The sequence below is a fragment of the Mytilus californianus genome, unplaced genomic scaffold (genome assembly GCF_021869535.1).
Source record: "Mytilus californianus isolate M0D057914Y unplaced genomic scaffold, xbMytCali1.0.p SCAF_8, whole genome shotgun sequence".
Classification (NCBI taxonomy): domain Eukaryota; kingdom Metazoa; phylum Mollusca; class Bivalvia; order Mytilida; family Mytilidae; genus Mytilus; species Mytilus californianus.
The window spans coordinates 82,494,649-82,519,129 of NW_026262734.1; the positions used below are offsets into that span (position 1 = coordinate 82,494,649).

At 33.2% G+C, this 24,481-nt stretch overlaps 1 protein-coding gene across 1 annotated transcript; it reads left to right on the top strand.

Moving 5' to 3' along the window:
• The first annotated feature begins 265 nt into the window (after positions 1-265).
• LOC127710922 (uncharacterized) lies at positions 266-7,433 on the top strand. The gene is made up of 6 exons (XM_052216885.1): positions 266-594; positions 1,588-1,659; positions 2,474-2,640; positions 5,106-5,266; positions 5,687-5,877; positions 7,323-7,433. The coding sequence occupies exons 1-6, from the start codon at positions 327-329 to the stop codon at positions 7,373-7,375; spliced, it is 912 nt and encodes a 303-aa protein (XP_052072845.1). The 5' UTR covers positions 266-326; the 3' UTR covers positions 7,376-7,433.
• Positions 7,434-24,481: the final 17,048 nt, after the last annotated feature.

Here is a 24,481-nt window from a genome sequence, read left to right on the forward strand (position 1 = left end):
AATAGTCAGTCTTATAAAAGTCCAAAGGTTTGTTATAAATCATGTCAGCACCATCGGGAACTGAAAGTCCACCAGCAGAGGTATTGACCTAGTCATTTTTATAAGATTCCATACAGTTACTACCCTCTTATTAATAAACGTCACTGTCGGATGTACCTATTTTCATTTGAAGTATATAAACCTTATAAGACACTTAGGCTTTTCAAAAACACTTAAACATTATCGGCTGTAAACTAGTACTCACTTAAAGTAGATGTGAAAGTATGATATACATGTATCATTTACTGGTACAAACTTGCACATAGACAAGTGCATGTCAGTGGCATATGACAAAATGTCAATTTACTATAGAGGCTTGGAGACAAACATTGATAGCAACTCGTCCGACTATTACAGAAGATTTCAAAATACTGAAAATACAGACTTCAATGAGCAAATTATTCCGATTCAACGTCAAACATTTTTTAGAAAAAAATAGAAATTTACTATTTCTCGTAGCTGGCTTGGTGGTTGGATGTTTTGTGGCTGTGGTCATAAGTTATGCTTTCTTTTCTCTTGGGCAGAATCAAGGACATGGAAATTGCCAGCCGTATGGTAAGAAATTTTAATACTTTTACAAAAACTCTCTTTTACACTTGTTTTCCCAACTGTTGTTTTTACATTTATGATTACTAATATGATTATTATTATTATTGCTATTTTTATTATTATCATCATAATTATTATTATTATCTATTTATTTCCATTATCATAATTATGAAGACATTTCATTATGGTTTGAATAGAATTAGTGCTTTTCTTATTATTGCACATTAGTTTACATAAAAATAAAAAAAAGATATGGTATGATTGCCAATGAGACAATTTTCCACCAGAGACCAAATGTCACGGTTATTCAATGGTTGTCCTTAGTTACTGTCTGTCATATTTGTTTTCGTTAATTGTTTATCGAGTTTCTTGTTTAAATTGCTTAATATTTTGTCATGTCGGGTTTCTTTTGTAGCTGACTATACGGTATGATATATGTCTCATTGGCAATCATACCACATTATATTTTAAATAGATTGAACAATGTCAGTCAATTATAAAATGAACTCGTTAACAGTTCAACAACGAGAACAACAACCACATCAGATTCTATTTCCGGCTATCGGTACTGCACATGGAGTAGGTAATACATATCAAAATATGCTATCCAGGATGGCAACATCCATTGTATTGCATGGCAATCAGAGCAGCAGACAAAAATCTGCCGCACACGATGGCAACATCCATTGTATTGCATGGCGATCAGAGCAGCAGACAAAAATCTACAGTGCACGGTCGCAAATCCATTGGGTTGCATGGCAATCAGACAAAAATCTACAGTACACGATGGCAACATCCATTGTATTGCATGGCGAACAGAGCCGCAGACAAAAATCTGCAGAACAAGATAGCGATAAAACAATCGGGAACACATATTGTATCGTATCTACGGTAGTGATAACCGCTATTAGAAAAGGTGTGCACAAGCTGATCTGCTTTCAAATGATAAACTTTCAATGAAATTATTTAACACAATGTAATCATTGCATTATGTTTTAGAAGTGACATCTGGTGCCCAAAAGAAGAACCAAACGTCGGTGACAACAGACAGTGGGAAAAAGGAAAATAGTGGTATGGGTATAGTTAGTTGTCTTATTTAAGGATTTTAATTCTATTCAAACATTGTCTTATCAATGAAAGCAATTAAAACTGTTGCAATTCTACTCACGCAAAATTATTTGAAATTTAAAGAATATACAACAGAAACTTTCTTAATCATCACCTCAATGTTCATTCCCAATTCCGAGGGAAATAAAATAGCACTTCGTGATTTTTTAAATTTTAATAGAATCTAAATGTTACAGTTTTTGATTGGGTTCATGTTATTAGTTTTTCTATTTTGATTGGGTTCATGTTGTTAGTTTTACTATCTTGATTGGGTTCATGTTGTTTAGTTTTTCTATGTAGAGTTTGATTTACTGATTTGTCTATTCGTTATCTTTCGTTTTTTGCCATGGTGATGACAGTTTCCCTTCAACTTATATGAGTTTTGAATGATCCATTGATATCTTCCGCATATTTTTTTTTATAGTTTTTTCTTCAAAGAACAATACTTTGCCATGTCAAATTAATTCTCGTCCTAAGATTTGGGGTAGATGAATAATGGGTCGACCGACTTTTTGCTTTTAAAAGAACACTTAAAACACCACCAAATAAAAGCTAAATATCATGAATTAAAATAGCAAGAACGCAAATTGATACGTCTATTGCACGAACTACTCTAGACATTATCATTGGCGTTTCCCATACAATTCTTTTAACGAAAACAAAAGCAAAAATAGATATAACATCAATCTATAATTAATCAAAAATATATATAAAACAACCAATCAATTATGAATGGATACAGAATCAATCAAACAATCTGTATCATTATATTCTTTAGATTTTAAACAAATATTTGTGGCATGTACTGGAAATAGACAGTCAGTATTGGACGCTTGGAGAAATTCATCCATTGGAGGGGACATCAGCAACATTAAAGACTCGTGTACCAATCGACACCTTAGGAGTACATTGATTGACAACTGGAATGGCTCAATGATTGATCAGGTATGAATCAAGTCAGTTCACCTTTTCAACAAACAAACATGATATCTAGTACACAAAGTACAAGCGTCTGAAGTCAGAAAGTGACAGTCCAATCCAAGGATTACCGAACAGTCTCATAATAATAAAACACTGGACGTTAAGCAACCAACAATCAATCAATCAATCATAATAATAACTAGTACTTCTTAAATTATTTAAAAGCAACACTTGTTTTACTATAAATAAGTTATATTCATATGAAAAAAAAATATTTACATAAATAAATTTACTCAGATGGTAGGCACAAATAGATATAAAACTAGATTTGTAATTGCGAGCAATAACGGATGGCATCCTCGTCCCCCCATTGCCAAGGTAACGGCAGTCATTTTGAAAATTCCAAAGTCAAACTGCAACTCTACATATGCCAGTTACCATTTCTATAAAGTTTCATTCAGTTTTGAACACTTTGATTTTTTTCGCATTTTTGCTGTTTCCATGGAAACGGCGGCCATCTTGAACCATTCCATAGCAAGGTGCACAACTTCACATGGGGTCCTCATTATAGTAAAGTTCCATCAACATTGGTCCATCAAATTGCGAGGACTAGCGCAGACAAAATGTGTGGAAGAAGAATAAGAAAAATAAGAAAAGAAAAAAGAAACGTAGAATAACAATATGTCACCCCAACTCCTTTGAAGGTGCCAGTAATAGTTATAAACTGAGGGAAGGGTGTGTCTGGATAAGAAATCCCGACGGCCGGAGGCCGGAGTGGTTTCTTATCCAGACACGCCGTATCCCGAAGTGTATAACTAACTTACACCCGATGCTAAACCCTATATTTGTTTACATGGAATATTAGATGAAAAAGAACAGATAGCATTTTTATTGACAATATCAAACCATGATTAATAAGAATTATTTTTTTAAAATGAAACCCCACCAGTAACCTTACTTTAACGATCTTCATTCAAACTTTGACAAGTGAGTAGATTTTACAAAATTTAATGTCAAAGTTGCCGTTTTGCACATTCCCGTTAATTCCATGTGCTGATATGGATCAGCAGGTCAAGGTTCGAGCATTCTTATTATAAAAAAAACATCATGATCCTTGTATGCAGTTGTCAATATGGACGGGTATAAGACGGACGACATTTTGAGTCAGGCGTTGGATTTGGCAGAAGTGACTGAAGATAACGCAATATTTATAACCCAAAGTACTTACATGTATCAGTTTAATGAAGGTAATCATAAATGTATTTCACATGTTACGGTTTTATCAAAAAAAAAGCCCCTCTTCTTCTCAACATTACACAAACATTCATACTGAGGGATAGGTGTGTTTGGATTAGAAAACCGACGACCGGACACGCTTAACATACAAAAATACAGATTGCATATGTAGGAACCCCCCTTTTTGGACAACCCAAAAGGGGGTGTTCCGGGGGGTGAAACCCCCCTTTTTAACAATCAATGCTTTTGAATGGGGACATATGGCTGAACCCCCCTTTTATCCTGGGTTGGCATCCCCTTTTAAAAATGGCTGGATCCGCCCCTGGGTGCCATCATTAGTCTTCAACAATCCAAACTTTAATATTTATTTTAAGATTAATACTTAATCCAAATGAAAACTATATGTTTTTAATGTATAATTCAAATAAAAGTTCTTACATGTATATTCTTTAAGACATTGCCTTAATTATGGGATTAAAATTGTAGCTTCAAGCAAAGGCATATTTAAATTATTTTTTTAATTCAAAATAGATGCTAAATATTTTTTTCGCTATTGGAATTTCCTGAAAATATGTTTTTTTAATATGTTTTGAAACAACTTGTAGTGAACACTATTAGTAATCTCTTATGTTCATGCAATTAAAAAAAAACAACAACAACAATTTCTATTGTTATGAATAACAATGGACTGTGCATTCGGGATGTAGAAACAGGGGGTTCCAGAAACCCCGCTCGTCACACCCTGTTATCAAAATCCATTGTTATTCGTAACAATAGATCTATTCAATTTACACGTGTTTCAGAAATAGAAACTATGAAGTATAACAATATAACAATAGAACTGGGGTGTAATAATTAATACTAAAAAGAACATTAGAAATGACTGATTGTGTCTGTCAAAAGGTTAAATCAGCTGAGTATTTCCTTGGATAATCAGTGAGGTGTAACGGGAAACATCAAGAGTAGCTTGCATGGACTCGTAACATGCAAGATTTGATAAATGAATATATATATTTTAATATTATTTGGTTGTTAATTAATGATTTTTTTTTTAAATTTGGATAACGTGAGTAAACCGTTATAATATTGAAAAATAGGGGACCGGTGTAAATGGTAAAAACTTACCAAAGCGTAGCGTGGCGACATTTTTTGACGATTTTTATGCAAATTTTGTGTATTTTTATCAAATTGGAAAAGGGGGAGAGGGTGCACCCGAATCCGCCACTGCAACATAATTATCATTTTCATTTCAGGTGATAGTTGAACTTTTCAGAAATGAACAATTAGCTGTAGAGATGTTTTTTGATGGTCGAGGTTCAACAAGTTCTAATTGGTTCACCAGGAAACGACTACGTTCTAATTCTTTTAACGACCTGACGCAAATGTCTACCTTCAACTTTTTCTCAATGAATGGGTAATTAATCTGGAAAGTAACTCGAAACTAGATCGGACCATGGAATTTAGATAAATAATTGCAAAATACGTCGTAACAATATGAATTTTAAGGGATGTGGGTTATATATGGACGAGACAGCAACGAAACGATTGAAAAACAAAATAAAAAACATCTCGAGGTCAACATGACGCAGACATATGTGAAGGGAACGTTCATGACAAAGAGATAAAAATAGCTGGCTATCTGTGATTGGTTCTTATATTATTTGCATATTTTCTCCGGAAAAACATTATGAATAAAATGTCATGCAAGCATAAATTTGTCCTCAATCTGGTATATTATAAAGGAGTTGAGATTTTTTTTTTATTTTGATCAAAATTTTGTGGAATTAATAACATTGTCGGCTATGGGATCAACATTTAGTACTTTGCATTCCAGTGACCAAACCGTTGACCGCCATTTCTTCATCAATCGTAACTATGGAGGCTGTGCAAACGACAAAGGATGGATGGTGGTGATTGACAAGGCTGATGCAAATTACCGACCCTGCAATTTTGATAAGTTACCTGGAAAGGCCTACCCATATATACTGTATGGCCCTGATCAGCAGCTTGCTCATTATTACTATGGTAAGTCAGAAAATATTTTAGTTTGCATACTGTGAACTGGGGTGCCCGGAGAGAACCCCCGACCTTCGATCGACTGGAAAATTTACAATCCTTGTCAATTAAATTTGGTGTCAAACGCACCTGCCACATGCAGAGTTGGAACTCACAACCTCAGTGTTGACAAGCTAGTGATACAGTGTTCGAACTACTTAAGCCAAACGGCCACCACGCTATTAATCTTAACTTTCTTGTCATTGGGTTAGATAAGGGTGTGGATGAGGGTTTACAGAATAGAGAATAATGAGCAAAAAATATGAAGACTATATTTAGAGAAAAATGGACCAAACAATAAAGAATAGAGAATAATGAGGTGCTTAAATATAAAGAATAGAGAATAACCGGTAGAAAACTTATTTCAAACGGGATATCATATCTTAATTTCTACGGAGATGTGGTTTACCGAGCCTGGAAATGTAGATACGACCCAGGTAAATTTATCGACACTTTAAATATACTTATTTTAAAAGGTTACCAATTCAACACTGAAATTAGATCTTGGAATATTGTTTTTATTGGTATAAATATTGATTTTGTTATCAGCAAATTAAAATCAAAATAATATAATTGTTATATACATCTGCACATTCATGGCTCTTCTATATGTCGATACCTGCATATTGACATTGCACAAGTTCATGTTTTTCTCTGACTGTTGATAGCGTCTTTACATTAGATCCATTAGATGTTGGATGTGTACTGATTGATATACAAGTTTAAGATGCATGATTTTTTTATTAGTTGTTTTTGGCTTTGAACTAGTTGTCAGTAACTGCGATTACTCTCAGATCTGTACTGCGTGTATCTTTTAGTTGTGGTTATGTATAAATACCCTGCCATGTCAGATCTGTGTTTTTGTTAGATGTTTTCTGCTTTGTATAGATCTCGAGAGTTAAGCCCTTTTCAACTGATTTTTATAGTCTGTTCTTATACTGTACTGTTACACCACTGTCTCATGTTTGGGGGAGGGTTTGGCGCCAGCAAACATGTTTAACCCCGCAACATTCTATGTGCCAATTCCTAGTCAGGAGTTTGTAGTTTAGTGGTTGTCGTTTGTTAATGTCTGTCATATTTTCTTTTTTTTCATAAATTGATTTATTATAAATTAGGCTGTTAGTTTTTTTCGTCTTTTTCATGCAGGGACCTTTTATAGCCGACTATACGGTATGGTTAGTTCTCATTGTTGAAGGCCGTACGGTGTCTATAATTGCTTACATCCACTTTATTTGAACTTTGTTGGATAGTTGTCTCATTGGCAATCATTCCACATCTCCTTATTCTTATATCTAATAATAATTGTTCATCCTGTGTTCCTCTTATAAATATTTTGATAGAAATAGGACAAAAAGTACATTACTAGAATGTTTTACTCCTTATCATGTATTTAGATATATTTGTTTCCATTTTAGGACTGTATGCAGTTGCCGACATGATGGTTATATCAATTTCGACATTAGGTTGAGATGGAGCATCATGCTACAAGAAAAGTTTTACTCCAAAATAAAATAATATTGGACCTGTTAGTTTGTATACTTTCCCTTCCGAATAGAAAGCAGAGAATGATTATAAATCCAATCGATGCGATGATATTTACGCATTTTCTTTTCTTTCAAAAGAATGTACATATTTATACAGCTTAGTCATCTAAATGACTTCATTTTGCAAGTTTTATTTTAAAGAACATTGATTTACCTTGTGGCAATGTTTATATTGGTCAGATGATGGTAAAAGACGAGGGACGCTTTTATGGAAGGGAATATCCGCCATAATTATACATTTCTTAATTGTAAATTGCAATTTCTTAATTTGTAAAATGCAATTTCTTAACTTGTTAAATGTAATTTTATTAATTTGTAACATGTATTTTTTTCCATCCGTTACATGAATTTCTACATTTCTTGATTTGTGAAATGTATCTTCTTAATGTTACAATGCTGTTTCTTAATTTGTTAACGTATTTTCATCGTTCGTTACATGTAACATGGATTTTTCCATCCGTTACATGAAATTCTACATTTCTTGATTTGTGAAATGTAATTTCTTTGTTTGAGTTTGGGGTCGTGTCATGATTTGTTGACGAAGAGCTGGTATGCTCTGTTCTAGATTCGTCTAATACAGTGCAAGGAATATAGTCTAGAGCTGATTGTCTAAGACGAATGATTAACTTTAGATACTTCTGATTTGAAAACAGATTGTATCAGATTACCAATCAAGTATTTGTATGTTTATATATCATATAAAAGAACATAATAACTTTAATGCGTATAAATAATATATAATTGAGTACGAGTTGGTAAAAATACGAGTTGAGTACGAGATGGCTAAGGTACGATTTGACATGGACCCACAGCGACCTCGTGCGGAATTCATTCTTGATTTGTAAAACTTCTTGATTTGTAAAACTTCTTGATTTGTAACTTGTTGATTTGTAACTTGTAGTTTTTCTTGAGGAAAGGAACTTCTCATTGGCTTGCAGCAGTAACCATTACACTGACACATTCTCCCAAAATGTGACTCAAACAAAGAAATTACATTTCACAAATCAAGAAATGTAGAATTTCATGTAACGAACGAAGAAAATACGTTAACAAATTAAGAAATTGCATAGGCGGATCCAGGGGGGGGCCTGGGGGGGAAATTTGGTTGATTATATAGGGAATCACTGAAGCATGACTGGAGCGCCCCCCCCCCCCCTTTTAGGTCAGTCAGCGCCCCTCCCCCTTTTGGGTCATTCAGTGCCCCCCCCCCCCCTCCCACACCTTTTACAAAAAGTTCTGGATCCGCCACTGAATTGCATTTACACATTAAGAAGTTACATTTCACAAATCAAGAAATGTAGAAATGTATGTAACGGATGGAAAATAACATGTTACAAATTAAGAAATTACATTTTACAAATTAAGAAATGTATAATTATGGCGGATATTCCATTCCATACACATTTTGGGTCTCTATCTGAGGTTTGATGGAATAAAAATTTAAGGGATCTCATTTTGGGCGACTATTTAATTTTTTAAGGAAGTGCAGGGTTTTTTTCGGACAGAAAATATATTGTCATCCCGTCTTGGGCAAGATTTCTTCTTTTCAGAGAAAATCAAATGAAAATGTAGGTCCCTGTAAATTTCAATCCTTCAAATTTAAAAAAAAAGAGGCCAAACGTACCCTTTGAGCATGCAGTCAGCAATAATAATCCCAGATCTTATTTGTTGGTGTATGAAATAAATTTTTAATACATTTTCTTCGTTCTTTTTTCTTTAATATCTAGGGTACAATTTACAACAAAAATATAAAATAAGGATATGTGCATGGTATGATTGCCAGAGTTCAAACGAAGTGAATATAAGCAATTGTAGGCAACCGTACGGCCTTCAACATTGAAAAAACCCATACCGTATAGTCGGCTATAAAAGGACCCGGAAATAAATAAGGGTCTGGATGGGGTTGATAGAATAGAGATCGAATAATGGGCCAATACTGCAGAAAACTGGCATACAAAATAAAGAATAGAGAAAAAAAGGCAAAAAGAATAAAGAATAAAAGAATAATGGGGTTCTAAAATATAAAGAATAGAAAAAAATGGGAAAATTTTTATAAAGAATGGAGAAAAAATTAAATGCCTTAAAAAATGAAGAATGCAGAATTGAAGGGCCCCCCATCCAGACCCTCATAAATTAGTTGATTGTTATGTTACAGCTAGTGTCTCAGTGTCTGAATTAACTATAGACATCATAACTCTGTCATAGATCATACAATGTCACGTATATTATCGTCAATAAATTTTCGTGTCACAGTATTCCCGGTTATTTTTGTAAATTCTAGAGTAGTGAACACATTTTTTTGTGAATTAAGTACAAAGAAAGGATGTTCCTCAATGAGCTTCTTCAGTGACTTTTAAAAACACCATAGACTGACACTTATGTTATGTTACTAGTTGTGAGGATTAAGATAGGGGGTTCTTCATTTCTGTATTCTTTAATTTTTTGGCCATTTTTCTCTATTCTTTATATTAAGTTTTGCCTATTATTCTCTTATTTTTTATATTTTAGCACCCCCTTATTCTTTATTTTGTTTTGCCTATTTTTCTCTATTTCTTATATATTTTGTCCATTATTCAGTTCTGCACATTTTGCCCTTTATTCTGCACATTTTGTCCACTATTCTACACATTTTGTCCATTATTCTATACACTTTGTCCATTATTCTACACATTTTGTCCATTATTCTGCACATTTTGTCCATTATTCTATACATATTGTCCATTATTCTACACATTTTGTTCATTATTCTGTACATATTGTCCAATATTCTACACATTTTGTCCATTAATCTGTACATATTGTCCATTATTCTACACATTTTGTCCATTATTCTGTACATATTGTCCACTATTCTACACATTTTGTTCATTATTCTGTACATATTGTCCATTATTCTACACATTTCGTCCATTAATCTGTACATATTGTCCATTATTCTACACATTTTGTCCATTATTCTGTACATATTGTCCATTATTCTACACATTTTGTCCATTATTCTGTACATATTGTCCATTATTCTACACATTTTGTCCATTATTCTGTACATATTGTCCATTATTCTACACATTTTGTCCATTATTCTGCACATTTTGTCCATTATTCTGCACATTTTTACCATTATTCTGCACATTTTGTCCATTATTCTACACATTTTGTCCATTATTCTACACATTTTGTCCTTTATTCTGCACATTTTGTCCATTATTCTACACATGTTGTTCATTATTCTTTACATATTGTCCATTATTCTACACATTTTGTCCATTATTCTACACATTTTGTCCATTATTCTACACATTTTGTCCTTTATTCTGCACATTTTGTCCATTATTCTACACATTTTGTCCATTATTCTATACATATTGTCCATTATTCTACACATTTTGTCCATTATTCTACACATTTTGTCCATTATTCTGTACATATTGTCCATTATTCTACACATTTTGTCCTTTATTCTGCACATTTTGTCCATTATTCTACACATTTTGTCCATTATTCTGCACATTTTGTCCATTATTCTACACATTTTGTCCATTATTCTACACATTTTGTCCTTTATTCTGCACATTTTGTCCATTATTCTACACATTTTGTCCATTATTCTATACATATTGTCCATTATTCTACACATTTTGTCCATTATTCTGTACATATTGTCCATTATTCTACACATTTTGTCCATTATTCTGTACATATTGTCCATTATTCTACACATTTTGTCCTTTATTCTACACATATTGTCCATTATTTTACACATTTTGTCCATTATTCTGTACATATTGTCCATTATTCTACACATTTTGTCCTTTATTCTGCACATTTTGTCCATTATTCTACACATTTTGTTCATTATTCTGTACATATTGTCCACTATTCTACACATTTTGTTCATTATTCTGTACATATTGTCCACTATTCTACACATTTTGTCCATTATTCTGTACATATTGTCCACTATTCTACACATTTTGTCCATTATTCTATACATATTGTCCATTATTCTGCACATTTTGTCCATTATTCTGTACATATTGTCCACTATTCTACACATTTTGTCCATTATTCTGTACATATTGTCCACTATTCTACACATTTTGTCCATTATTCTATACATATTGTCCATTATTCTGCACATTTTGTCCATTATTCTGTACATATTGTCCACTATTCTACACATTTTGTTCATTATTCTGTACATATTGTCCACTATTCTACACATTTTGTTCATTATTCTGTACATATTGTCCAATATTCTACACATTTTATCCATTATTCTGTACATATTGTCCATTATTCTATACATATTGTCCATTATTCTACACATTTTGTCCATTATTCTGCACATTTTGTCCACTATTCTACACATTTTGTCCATTATTCTGCACATTTTGTCCATTATTCTATACATATTGTCCATTATTCTACACATTTTGTCCATTATTCTATACATATTGTCCATTATTCTGCACATTTTGTCCATTATTCTATACATATTGTCCACTATTCTACACATTTTGTCCATTATTCTGTACATATTGTCCATTATTCTACACATTTTGTCCATTATTCTGTACATATTGTCCACTATTCTACACATTTTTTCATTATTCTGTACATATTGTCCATTATTCTGCACATTTTGTCCATTATTCTACACATTTTGTCCATTATTCTATACATATTGTCCATTATTCTGCACATTTTGTCCATTATTCTATACATAGTGTCCACTATTCTACACATTTTGTCCATTATTCTGTACATATTGTCCATTATTCTACACATTTTGTCCATTATTCTGTACATATTGTCCACTATTCTACACATTTTGTTCATTATTCTGTACATATTGTCCACTATTCTACACTTTTTGTCCATTATTCTGTACATATTGTCCATTATTCTACACATTTTGTCCATTATTCTGTACATATTGTCCACTATTCTACACATTTTGTTCATTATTCTGTACATATTGTCCATTATTCTGCACATTTTGTCCACTATTCTACACATTTTGTCCATTATTCTGCACATTTTGTCCATTATTCTATACATATTGTCCATTATTCTACACATTTTGTCCATTATTCTATACATATTGTCCATTATTCTGCACATTTTGTCCATTATTCTATACATATTGTCCACTATTCTACACATTTTGTCCATTATTCTGTACATATTGTCCATTATTCTACACATTTTGTCCATTATTCTGTACATATTGTCCACTATTCTACACATTTTGTTCATTATTCTGTACATATTGTCCACTATTCTACACATTTTGTCCATTATTCTACACATTTTGTCCATTATTCTACACATTTTGTCCATTATTCTGTACATATTGTCCACTATTCTACACATTTTGTTCATTATTCTGTACATATTGTCCACTATTCTACACATTTTGTCCATTATTCTACACATTTTGTCCATTATTCTACACATTTTGTTCATTATTCTGTACATATTGTCCATTATTGTACACATTTTGTCCATTATTCTGCACATTTTGCCCATTATTCTGCACATTTTCACCATTGTTCTGCACATTTTGTCCATTATTCTACACAGTCATTTTGTCCATTATTCTACACAGTCATTTTGTCCATTATTCTGCACATTTTGTCCTTTATTCTGCACATTTTGTCCATTATTCTACACATTTTGTCCATTATTCTGCACATTTTGCCCATTATTCTGCACATTTTGCCTTTTATTCTCTATTCTGGAAAGCCCATGCAGACCCTCAGTTATGGAAAACTGAATCACAGGCCTAGTTTTACATATTTTAACCTCAGTTCCAAGTCATAAATCTGTTAGAATTTATATAAATGAAAAAAAAGAAATATCTTCTCTTAAATTACTTTTATCCCCAAGTTTATTCGGATATTTGGGAAAAATTCCTAAAGTATATACATTGATAAAAGATTAAAGACATCCTCAATATATCTGGGAAAAAATACATAATTTTTTACTTCATCTCTCTCTTTTTCTGACGTTTTGTATAGATTATGTATTACTTATTCAGTGTCTTTGTTATATTGGTACTATCTTTTCTTCATTGCATTGCTACAGATATATGGTTGTATCCAGGGAAGATCGTTTTTACGAAAAAGACATATTCTTCGGAAATATATCATGAGTTAAATAAAAGGTACAAGAATGATTTTAAATTCTTTTAGATTCAGTTTAATTACATTATTTCTAAATTGAACTTTTTACTCTCGAGGACTAGTGCACTTAAAATTATTACGAATTTATAGCTTTTGAAGTGTCAATTATGCGTTGTATTTTAAGAAGTTGAATACAAATGTCTTTTCATCTAATTGACAACTAATAATATACTCTTCATGCTCTTCTATATCCAATGTATATAACTATTTAGTATGTAAAGAAAAGGTTCGGTCTCAAATTTATCCGAGGTACGTCAGTGACCGAGGGAAACCGAAGGACTGCGTGAAATTGAATTACCAATAAAAAGCATTTCATATAGTTGTCTATTATCATAAATTGCTTCACAACAGACGCTATCCGGATGTTGTTTCACTTTCAGAAAATGTTCACTTCGCCATTCTTATTTTTCATTTCTTTTTTATCATACTTAGTTTTTATATTCTATTCCTGTTAATTTTGGAGGCGAAACAGAATTCTGTGGTCTAGAATGACTGCATCCCTTCTGATTTTTCGTTCCATCTTAAAAATAGCTTTAGTAAAGAAAGTTTTTGTTCGTAGAGTTTTGTAGTCCTGTATCATAATCCATTCAAAATTAAGAAAATTGAATTATGTAATTTCTGGAAGTTCATGTATCCCTGGAGACTTGCAACCAACGGAATAGCAAAAGTTTTGTAGGCTGGTTCTCTGCCTTGCAACATACGGATATGTGAGACACCTTAATTTGTTGTTAAGGTCGATCCTTATATATCTGTCAGAGCAAAACAGAGAAAGGACAGGGAACCAGTCTAAACAAAAGGCTGTGCCGTGATGACAATAAACTGTAACGTGTAACGGGCGATCAATGGATCCGTATCTGAATAAATCAGGATTTCAAGTGTTCAACTCAATTTTTCACCACAACCAGTTGTCCTATTCAAAACAATCAACACATCTTTAAATGGATTTACAACGAAAAATATATACACAGCACAATGCACATAAATCAAAATGCAAGGTGAAGTACCTCATTCACAATGCATAAACACACTGTATCATAACAGAATGCAATCACTATGCAACATGTATCTGACCGATTTATTCACAATGTCACTAACAGATTACTATGCAACATGCATACGGCCCTTTATTACACAATGTCACTAACAGATTACTTTGCAACATGCATCAAGTAAGTATCACACAAAACGTATGAACACAAAATCACATATATACAACTTCTATTTACAACGTCCACCCATATGTAGTATCACCTTGTTAGTCTGCAACTAACCACAATAACACAATGACACAATTACACACGCACAAATCCTTCAATGCACAAGGAATATATATATAAACACAGCTGAACTCACGCACTAACTATCCCTTTGAGTTCCCATACAATGAATATTATCCAAACTGGTAAGGTTTAACACAGTGCACTTTCACTAATACACTTCCACAATATTACAACACCAGCAAGTATACACCTTGTATTCTCACTAATACAAATCTATGAAGTATCCACACTTCCACATAGTACAACTTGCAACACCAGCAAGTATACAAATAACTTATTATATAAGTGTCACTTTATATCACAATCACTATTGCAATATCCACATATAAATCCGAACACTATTCATATATATCCTTTGGAATCACTTAATTCACTCTACTTACCAGTTGGAAAATAATCCCTGATGTTATCACTTCAACGGTCCACATAAAACTGACAAAGTTTCTCTGTCTTGGGCTGGTTTATATACTACCATCTGGATCAGTCCATTATACTTAAAGGGGTGAAAATCAAGACTATACCAACTTTAGGGGTGTTTTAAGTAACAGATGGTGCTCCAACTATGGAGAAACCTATATACATATAGAAACACAATAAATAGGAAAAGACAACTGGTATTTCACATCAAAATAAATGAACTATGACCTATTTCCGTTACAAAACCTATACTGAACTGAATAAATTAGCAATTGATAGTTTTTACAAATCAAGCCGTTTAACACTTCGTGCTTTATTTGGCCTTTTAACTTTTTTATTCGATCATCACTTCTGAGTTTTTTGTAGACGAAACGCGCGTCTGACGTACAAAATCATAAACCTGATATCTTTTATGAATAAGTTTATATTCGTGGTGAAAAAACCAGCAATGTTATCACAAATTTAAAATGGAATATGAACACAAATAAAAAAACATATCCTTGGATTGAAATAGCTAGAAAAATAAGGAGAGGAAGTATGATTGCCAATTAAAACAACTATCCACCATAGTCCAAAGTGACGTGAATGTAAGCAATAAAATTGAGAATAAAAATGGGGAATGTGTCAAAGAGACATCAACCCGACCAAAGAGCAGAAAACAGCCCAAGACCACCAATGGGTCTTCAACACAACGAGAACATCCCGCACCCGGAGGCGGGCTTAAGCTGCCCCCTAAACAAAATTGTGTACTAGTTCAGTGAAAATGAACGTCACACTAAACTCCGAAACATATAAATGTATATACACATGTAGGTCACTATACGCCCTTTAACGATGAACAAATTCCATACTGTAAAGTCCGCTATCAAAAGCCCCGACATGACAAAATATGAAACTGTTACAATACAACGAGTAAAACCAACGGCCCGATATAATATGACAAAACAATTGAAACGAGTTAAACAGACTGGCTGATTTATGACAAAACAATTAACGTCAACCCATAAGTTGTACAATGTTATTTTTGAAACTGGATATATGCCAAAACAGTGGTGTAAGGGAATACTTATTCCTGTGCATACAAAAAATAATGTAAATGTTACTAATAATTATAGAGGTATAACACTAAGTAGTTGTTTCTGCAAACTTTTTACTACTATTATTAATGAAAGGCTCACATTGTGGGATAACGAAAATGACATTTTAACTGATGCTCAATTTGGGTTCCGACCCGGTCATGGTACAACTGATGCTATTTTTGCCTTACAATCAATCATTACTAAATGTTTGGGATTGAAGAAAAAACTTTATTGTTGTTTTCTAGATAATAAAAGTGCTTTTGACAACTTGAATAGAAATTTTCTATATTATAAGCTTGCAAAATGTGGTATTAGTGGTAAGCTATTTTCAGTTATAAAATCTTTATATGATAATTCTGTGAGTTGTGTAAAGTTTAAAGATCTTTAAAGGTGAATTGTCTGACATTTTCTATGTAGAAAAAGAAGTATTACAAGGGGAACCATTATCACCCATACTATTTTCAATGTTTTAAATGATTTTGAAAATGAGTTTATTAATAGCTTATGTCTGCCAGTAGATATAAAAGAACTTTCATTGTTTTTATTGATGTATGCAGATGACACTGTTATATTTTCTGAGACTATTGATGGGTTGCAAAATATGTTGAATTCACTACATAATTATTGTAAAAAGTGGAAACTTATTGTAAACACAAGCAAAACTAAGGTGGTTGTTTTCAGAAATGGTGGTAAATTAAGAAGCGATGAGAAATGGTTGTATAATGGCGAATTATTGAAGTTGCTGATCATTATTTGTATCTGGGTGTTATGTTGCATTACAATGCAAATTTTAATCAAACTCAATTAAATATTGCTGCCAAAGGAAGAAAATGTTTATCAATGCTGTATGGTAAAATAAAACATATGTGTTTAAATGTACAAACAAAATTGTATTTATTTGATGTTTATATATCACCTGTTTTATTATATGGAAGTGAAATATGGAGTTTTCATACTGCATCTGATATAGAAAAACTTCATATAGAATTTTGTAAAAATACTTTGAATGTTAAGAAATCCACTGCTACTGCAATGGTTTACTCTGAGTTGGAAAGATTTCCTTTATTGATTTCTCGTAAAGTAATAATAATAAAATATTGGGTACGTCTATTACGGACGAGAAATTGTATTCATAGTGCTATATATAATGACATGTATGATGAGTGTGAATCAGGAAATAAGTCATCATGGGTTAATAATGTTACAGGTATGTTACTTAGCTTAGGTTTTGGGCATGTTTGGTATGCACAGAATGTTGTATGCGAAGAAGTATTTTTAATTTTATTCAAACAAAGGTTTATTGACCATTTTCTTCAGGAAAGAAATATTTTTTTCGATTCATCATCAAAATGTACTATTTATAAACATCTTGTGGATAATTTTCAATTGCAGTTTTATTCGACAAAAAACTTAAGTCCACAATGTATTAGATTTTTAACTAAGTATACTAGACTGTGTTCACACAAATTAAATATTGAATATGGTAGATTCATAAAAAGAGCAAGAAATAAAAGATTATGTATTTTATTTAACCATGGTGATATCGAGGATGAGTTTCATTTTATTTTAAAATGTCCAAAATATGACAAAATAAGAAAATTGTATATTAAAAGGTATTACATATATTATACAAATGCATCTGTTTTTTTTAATTAGTTCAGTTATTGTCAACAAAGAATGTATCGGAATTGTCTAATTTAGGAAAATATTTGAAACACGCCACAGATATAAAATTTTCATGACAATCCTCTGATTGATTTTTACTATGTAGTCTTGCCTCCTGTTGTATTTAAAATGTTCTGTTATGATATGCATGTATATATTTATGATATACCTATAAGCTGTATTGCTTCTGTTTTGAAATAAACTATACTAACCTAAACAGTCTATTACTTGGGACAAGCACATAAAGAATGTGGCTTGGTAATACATGTTCTAAATATAAAAAAAATTCGTAAGGGTTCCGCGGAACCTAGTGTCTCGCCTACTTTTGCTGTTAGTCGCAGGCTCAACAAAAATGGGGAAATAATTATTAAAAATTTTCCTCTAGATACTATCATTTGATTGTAAGAAGCTTCTGTTCAAGTTGGTAAGAATCCAGGATGGTTTATGAAACTAATAAATGTTTTAAAAACTTTAACTGCAGACTGTATGTAATGTTAATTGGAAGAAAAACTAAGTCCATTTATAAGTTATATACGGAAAAACAGGAAATTTTTTTTTTACAAAATTTCCTTCTAGATACTAGCTTTTGATCATAAACAAGCTTCTGTCCAAGTTTGGTACAAATCCAGGATAGTTTAAGAGAGTTATAAAAATTTTGAAAACTTTAACCACAGAGTGAATGTAATGTTAACTGGCAGAAAAACTTAGTCCATTTATAAGTAAAACACGGATAAACAGGATTTTCTTTTAACAAAATTTACTTTTGAAAACTATCTTATGATCATAAACAAGCTTCTGTCCAAGTATGGCACAAATCCAGGTTAGTTTAAGAAAATTATTAAAATTTGAAAAACTTTAACCACAGAGTGAATGTAATGTTAACTGGCAGAAAAACTAAGTCCATTTATGAGTAAAATACGGATAAACAGGATTTTTTTTTTACAAAATTTACTTCTGGATACTATCTTATGATCATAAACAAGCTTCTGTCTAAGTTTAGTAGAAATCCAGGATAGTTTAAGAAAGTTATTAAAATTTTAAAAACTTTAAACACAGAGTGAATATTTGTGGACGCTGCCGACGACGACGGAATGTAGGATCGCTATGTCTCGCTTTTGCGACGAAAGTCGCAGGCTCGACAACAAGGCGATGTGGTATGATTGCCAATGAGACAACTATCCACCAAAGTTCAAATGAAGTGGTTATAAGCAATTATAGGTAACTGTACGGCCTTCAACAATGAGAAAAACCCATAACGTATATAATCGGCTATAAAAAGCCCCGACATGAAAAATATGAAACAATTTAATTGAGAAAATTAACGGTCTAATTTATAACAAAACAGTTTACGAAAAACAAACATGACAGACATGAACCAACGACAACCACTGAACTACAGGCTCCTGACTTGGGACAGGCACATAAAGAATGTGGCGGGGTTAAATATGTTTGTGAGCGCTCAACCCTCCCCTAACCTGGGACAGTGGTGTAACAGCACAACATAAGAACAAACTATAAAAGTCATTTGAAAAACGCTTAACTCATCATGTCGATATACAAATCAGAAAAGCATCAAACAAAAACTCAGACAGGACGTGGCAGGGTATTTATCCATCCCTTATCCCTAACAACAAAAAAGACACTAAGTACAGATCTGAGAGTCCTCGAAGTTACTGACAGCTAGTTCATAGCCAATAACAATTAATACAACAAATCATGTATCTTAGACTAAAATATCAATCAGTACACATCCAACATCCAATGGATTTAGCGTAAAGACGTCATTGAAAGTCAGAGAAAAACATGACATTGTGCAATGCCAAAATATAGGTATTAAAACATGTTTGTAAGTGCTCAATCTTCTCCTAACCTGGGAAAGGGCTGTAACAACACAACATACAAACAAACTTTGAAAATCAGTTGGAAATAGCTTAACTAAATAGATTGTTACGAAGCACAAAAACATTAAAACAAAAGATACAAAGGACTCCAAGTCGTTTCATCCTGATTCCCGTTCGCATGCAGAGTCGTTTCGCCTCGATTCCCGGGCCTGATCGCACCCCGAGTCATTTCGCCTCGATTTCCGTTCGCTCTTGTGTCATGTGAATTAATGATTTTTAAATCTAGAATGTGTGAATTCCAGTTTTTATGTGGCCAGGAATAATTTATATAAATTTTTAACCCTTGGATGAAATATAATGAGCAACTGGTTTGTTATGACTAGACATGTATAAAAATCTTGTTTATTCTTTCTGTGAGCGAAAATATGCATCGACAAGTGATTAATAAGTTTCACTATAATGCGTCAAATCGTTAATTACCAGTCGATCATTATCATTGTTGACACCTCTCTTTAATAAGTTCCAAATAAAGTTAATTCAAGGATTTGTTTAGTAAGATCTTACTATACAAATCCTTGGTTAATAGAATCATGGAAATATTATATTGTCAATATACATTGTGTAGAATCAATTTTTCAAACATAATATAATTTTACATTTATTTATGGATAACTATAGTCATAACATTTATAAAAGCTTTTATTTTGTACGTATTTCTAATCTATTTCATAAGTGTTTCTCGTTTCTCGTTTTTTATATAGATTAGACCGTTGGTTTTCCCGTTTGTGGCTCACACAGGGTACCCCCCTCAGGTCGCAAGGTCGCTTTTAAATTCGTCGCAAGGTCGCGAGGTCGTTTTTAAGGAAAATGTACAGGTCGCAGGTCGTTTTTTCCAACATAGAGGTCGGAAGTCGTTTTTATATTTAAAGGATCCATTTAAGTCATTGTTGTGTCGATTCTTATGTTATTAAACCAGGGATATATATGTTCCTGATTAAACCTTTTAGTTTTAAATTAGATATTTGGACATTTTGCTGTGCCCTTGGGTTCGGTTGTTGTTTTGTTTGAGGCCATCCAGGGATGGCTGTCTGTAAGTGGGAAGTTCCTGTTCTATTGAAGTTCGTGTCGTTAGCTCTAGATTTATTTTTGTGTGGCATTTAATGATCAATATGTGATGTCTTCGTGCCATTAACCCATATCCGTTCTTTTCCATATTGTGACCAAAACAGGACTTGAACTTTCCGATTTTTTCAGAACAGTAGTTTCAACCAAACATTCAGTATTTCACTAATCCAACACAATATTCATATTGAGCAAGTCCCCAGAACTCTTATAAAATCAACGGGGATGTAGAGCTGGATTTACCTACTGAGATACCTGAACGCGATATATAGACTGATGGCAACAAGGAAATGTTTTGAAGACAGAGGTGTCCCGCTCGGCGCTTATTTCCATTTTCGATGGAACTCCCCCATTTTTACACAGTTGTTAGTCCATATCATGATAAATAAAGAGTACGGTACAAAATTTTATGAAGATTCGACTTGAAACTTTTTAGGAAACCATCTTAAACGCAAAGGTAAACCAAAGTGTAGCTGCATGACGAACGAACGGATGGACGAACAGACCGAAAAACTATATTTACCGCAACAATGTTGTCGGGACATAAAACATGAAGCTGATCACCATCTTATTTGGATACATTTGTCTCTTTGGAGCACACACAGAGACGCTAGTAGCTAGTGCCCTATGCGCTAGTGATGACCATCGCCCATAGTGTCCATAGTGTATTTGAAGCAATAACCTAGACCAATTTAAATCTTTTTTTAAGAAACAAAAATGGTCCAAAAATGATCATAACTTGACAATTTGATAGCTTATCATGTTCTAGAAACAAAGATACGAAGACTTCTAACGGACTTAGATACAAAAAGGGTCACAAATAGTTCAAAATTGATTATTTGAAAATTGATTATGTTGATTTAAGATGAAAATCGAACTTGACTGTACTTTATAGTGCTAAACAACTGGGAACAAATGAAATAAATCTTTGATCCGTTCTCAAGTTTTCATCTGGATGTAACCACCACGGGACGGTCAACGGATGGAAGTACGGACGGATACCCAACCATGTAATACTTCTCTACTGCGTGTAGTGGAGTATAATAAAGTAGACAAAAGTGTGACAGATGGCCGGAAAAACAGTATGGCTGACCATAGTTGGTGGGACCAACAGTCAGTAATTTATGTTTAATATCAGACATGTGATTTTATCAGATCTGCCATCCTAATCGGTCATGACGCCAGCCGATTGTTCTTCCCGATCTAGTTCTACTGGTGGGAAGAACGTAGTTTTCCGACACAATTCTCCGAGGAACAACTCGGTCAAAATGACAAGGTCGTTTTTAGCGTGGGTGAAGTCGGAGGTCGTTTTTTCCAAATTTTACAGGTCGCTGGTCGTTTTTAGAAGGCCCTCAGGTCGGAAGTCGCCTCTAAAAAGCCCGGAGGTCGCAGGTCGTTTTTGACCCTGCGGGAGCCTCCCGTTTGAATGGTTTTACACTAGTAATTTTTGGGGCCCTTTACAGCGTACTGTTCGGTGTGAACCAAGGCTCCGTGTTGAAGACCGTACTTTGACCTATAATGGTTTACTTTAATAAATTTTGACTTGGATGGAGAGTTGTCTCATTGGCACTCATACCACATCTTCTTATATCTATATCTTTATTCGATGCCATCGTATTTATGTGCAAATGACCTTATAACTTATGTTTTTTGTCATTTTCTTTCATTGGGGGCCTAGGAGGAAACATAGAATTTCTCTTATTTTTTTTTCAATTCCTAACCTTGAAGAAGGAAAATAAATTCAAGACACCCCCTTTTAAAGACATAAAAATTTCATCCCACCCCTATATTTCTCAATACTTTTATTCTTTAAAAAAAATCATGCATACAGGAGGGTCTGAATGGTGGTCCTTCGTTTCTGTATTCTTTGATTTTCTATAGGGTTTTTTTTTCTTTTCATATTACATTTTGCCAATTATTTTCTATTCTTTATAATTTAGCACCCCATTATTCTCTATTCTTTATTTTAGGGGCTATTATTCCTTCAATTTCATCACATTGTCCCTAACCTTTATGCGATTTTTTGTCAAGTTGCGATCGAAAAGGGGGGGGGGATACTGTGTGTGGTTCGCTTGAGTTCGCATGTCATAAAGACATGTTAAAAATGCCACGACTGACTCCCTGCTCAATCATGAGTTTTACGATTAATCAGGTAAGGAAACAGCGATTAGTATAATCAGTGTTTGTATCACATGGAAGGAGGTATTTTCAGAAAAGCTTCGAGAAAACATGCAAAAACTAAGGCATCAAACCTTCAGTCCCTGTTATAGTCGTTCTTCAAATCCAACAAACAGAGACTCGCAAGAAACAAACATTGATATGAAGTCTGAAGCCAAAAATGATGACATACGAGATAAAGATATGACATCTCATATGAATCAGATGAATCAAATGTTCGACACTTCTACTGAAAAATCGATACTGATGTGTATTCATCATATTATCATTAGCTATAGATTTTCATGGCATGTTTGAAATACAGAATGCCCCAAATCTTGTAAACTGTGACCTTTATCGCCCCCCCCCCCCCCCTTACCCCATCTTAAGTGTTGAAAAGTTGGATATCCCCTATCCATTACCAAAAGCCCCCCGCCTTTATTTCCCCCTAGTCTCCTTCGAGTAAAAAATGAACGATCCTATTGAAAGAGTGGACTTTTTAATTATCCTTCACCATGAAACCAGAATGATATTACAATACGCAATATACTTTAAAAATAAACTTTAATTTAGGAACAAATAGGGGCGAAATGACTCACTTTTCGGGGCGACTTGACCCCGAGTAAAACAACACGCTTAAGGTTCCACTAAAGTCAAAATATAGGACACTTCATAAACATCTAAACTTTGTCTGTATTTTTCAACCTATAATGAGTAAAGTCCTAAACTATGAGAACATATGTACATTTAAACATACTTAACATATACACACTGTGGAAATTGTAAATAAACTTGAAATTGTTATGTTGTGGCCAAACCGGTTCTTGGGGTGAACACTAAATTTTCAAAAAAATCTGGAGGCCTGCGCGAGACGACTTAATTTGTTTAAAATTGGTATGGACGAATACTGTTATATCTAATGCAGGGCAAGCTCATGTTGATTTTTCAGAAAATGTATTGATTTTCGAGTTCCAGTAATTTTCATGTATCTAGGTGAACAAATATCGAAGTTACAATACAGAAATTGGACAAATATGCCATTAAAACATATGTATATGACAAATCAACATGAGCTTGCCCTGCATTACATGTAACAGTATTCGTCCATACCAATTTTAAGCAAATTAAGTCGTCTCGCAGGCCTCCAGATTTTTTTGAAAATTTAGTGTTCACCCCAAGAACCGGTTTGGCCACAGCATAACAATTTCAAGTTTATTTACACAGTGTGTATATGTTAAGTATGTTTAAATGAACATAATGTTCTCATAGTGTAGGACT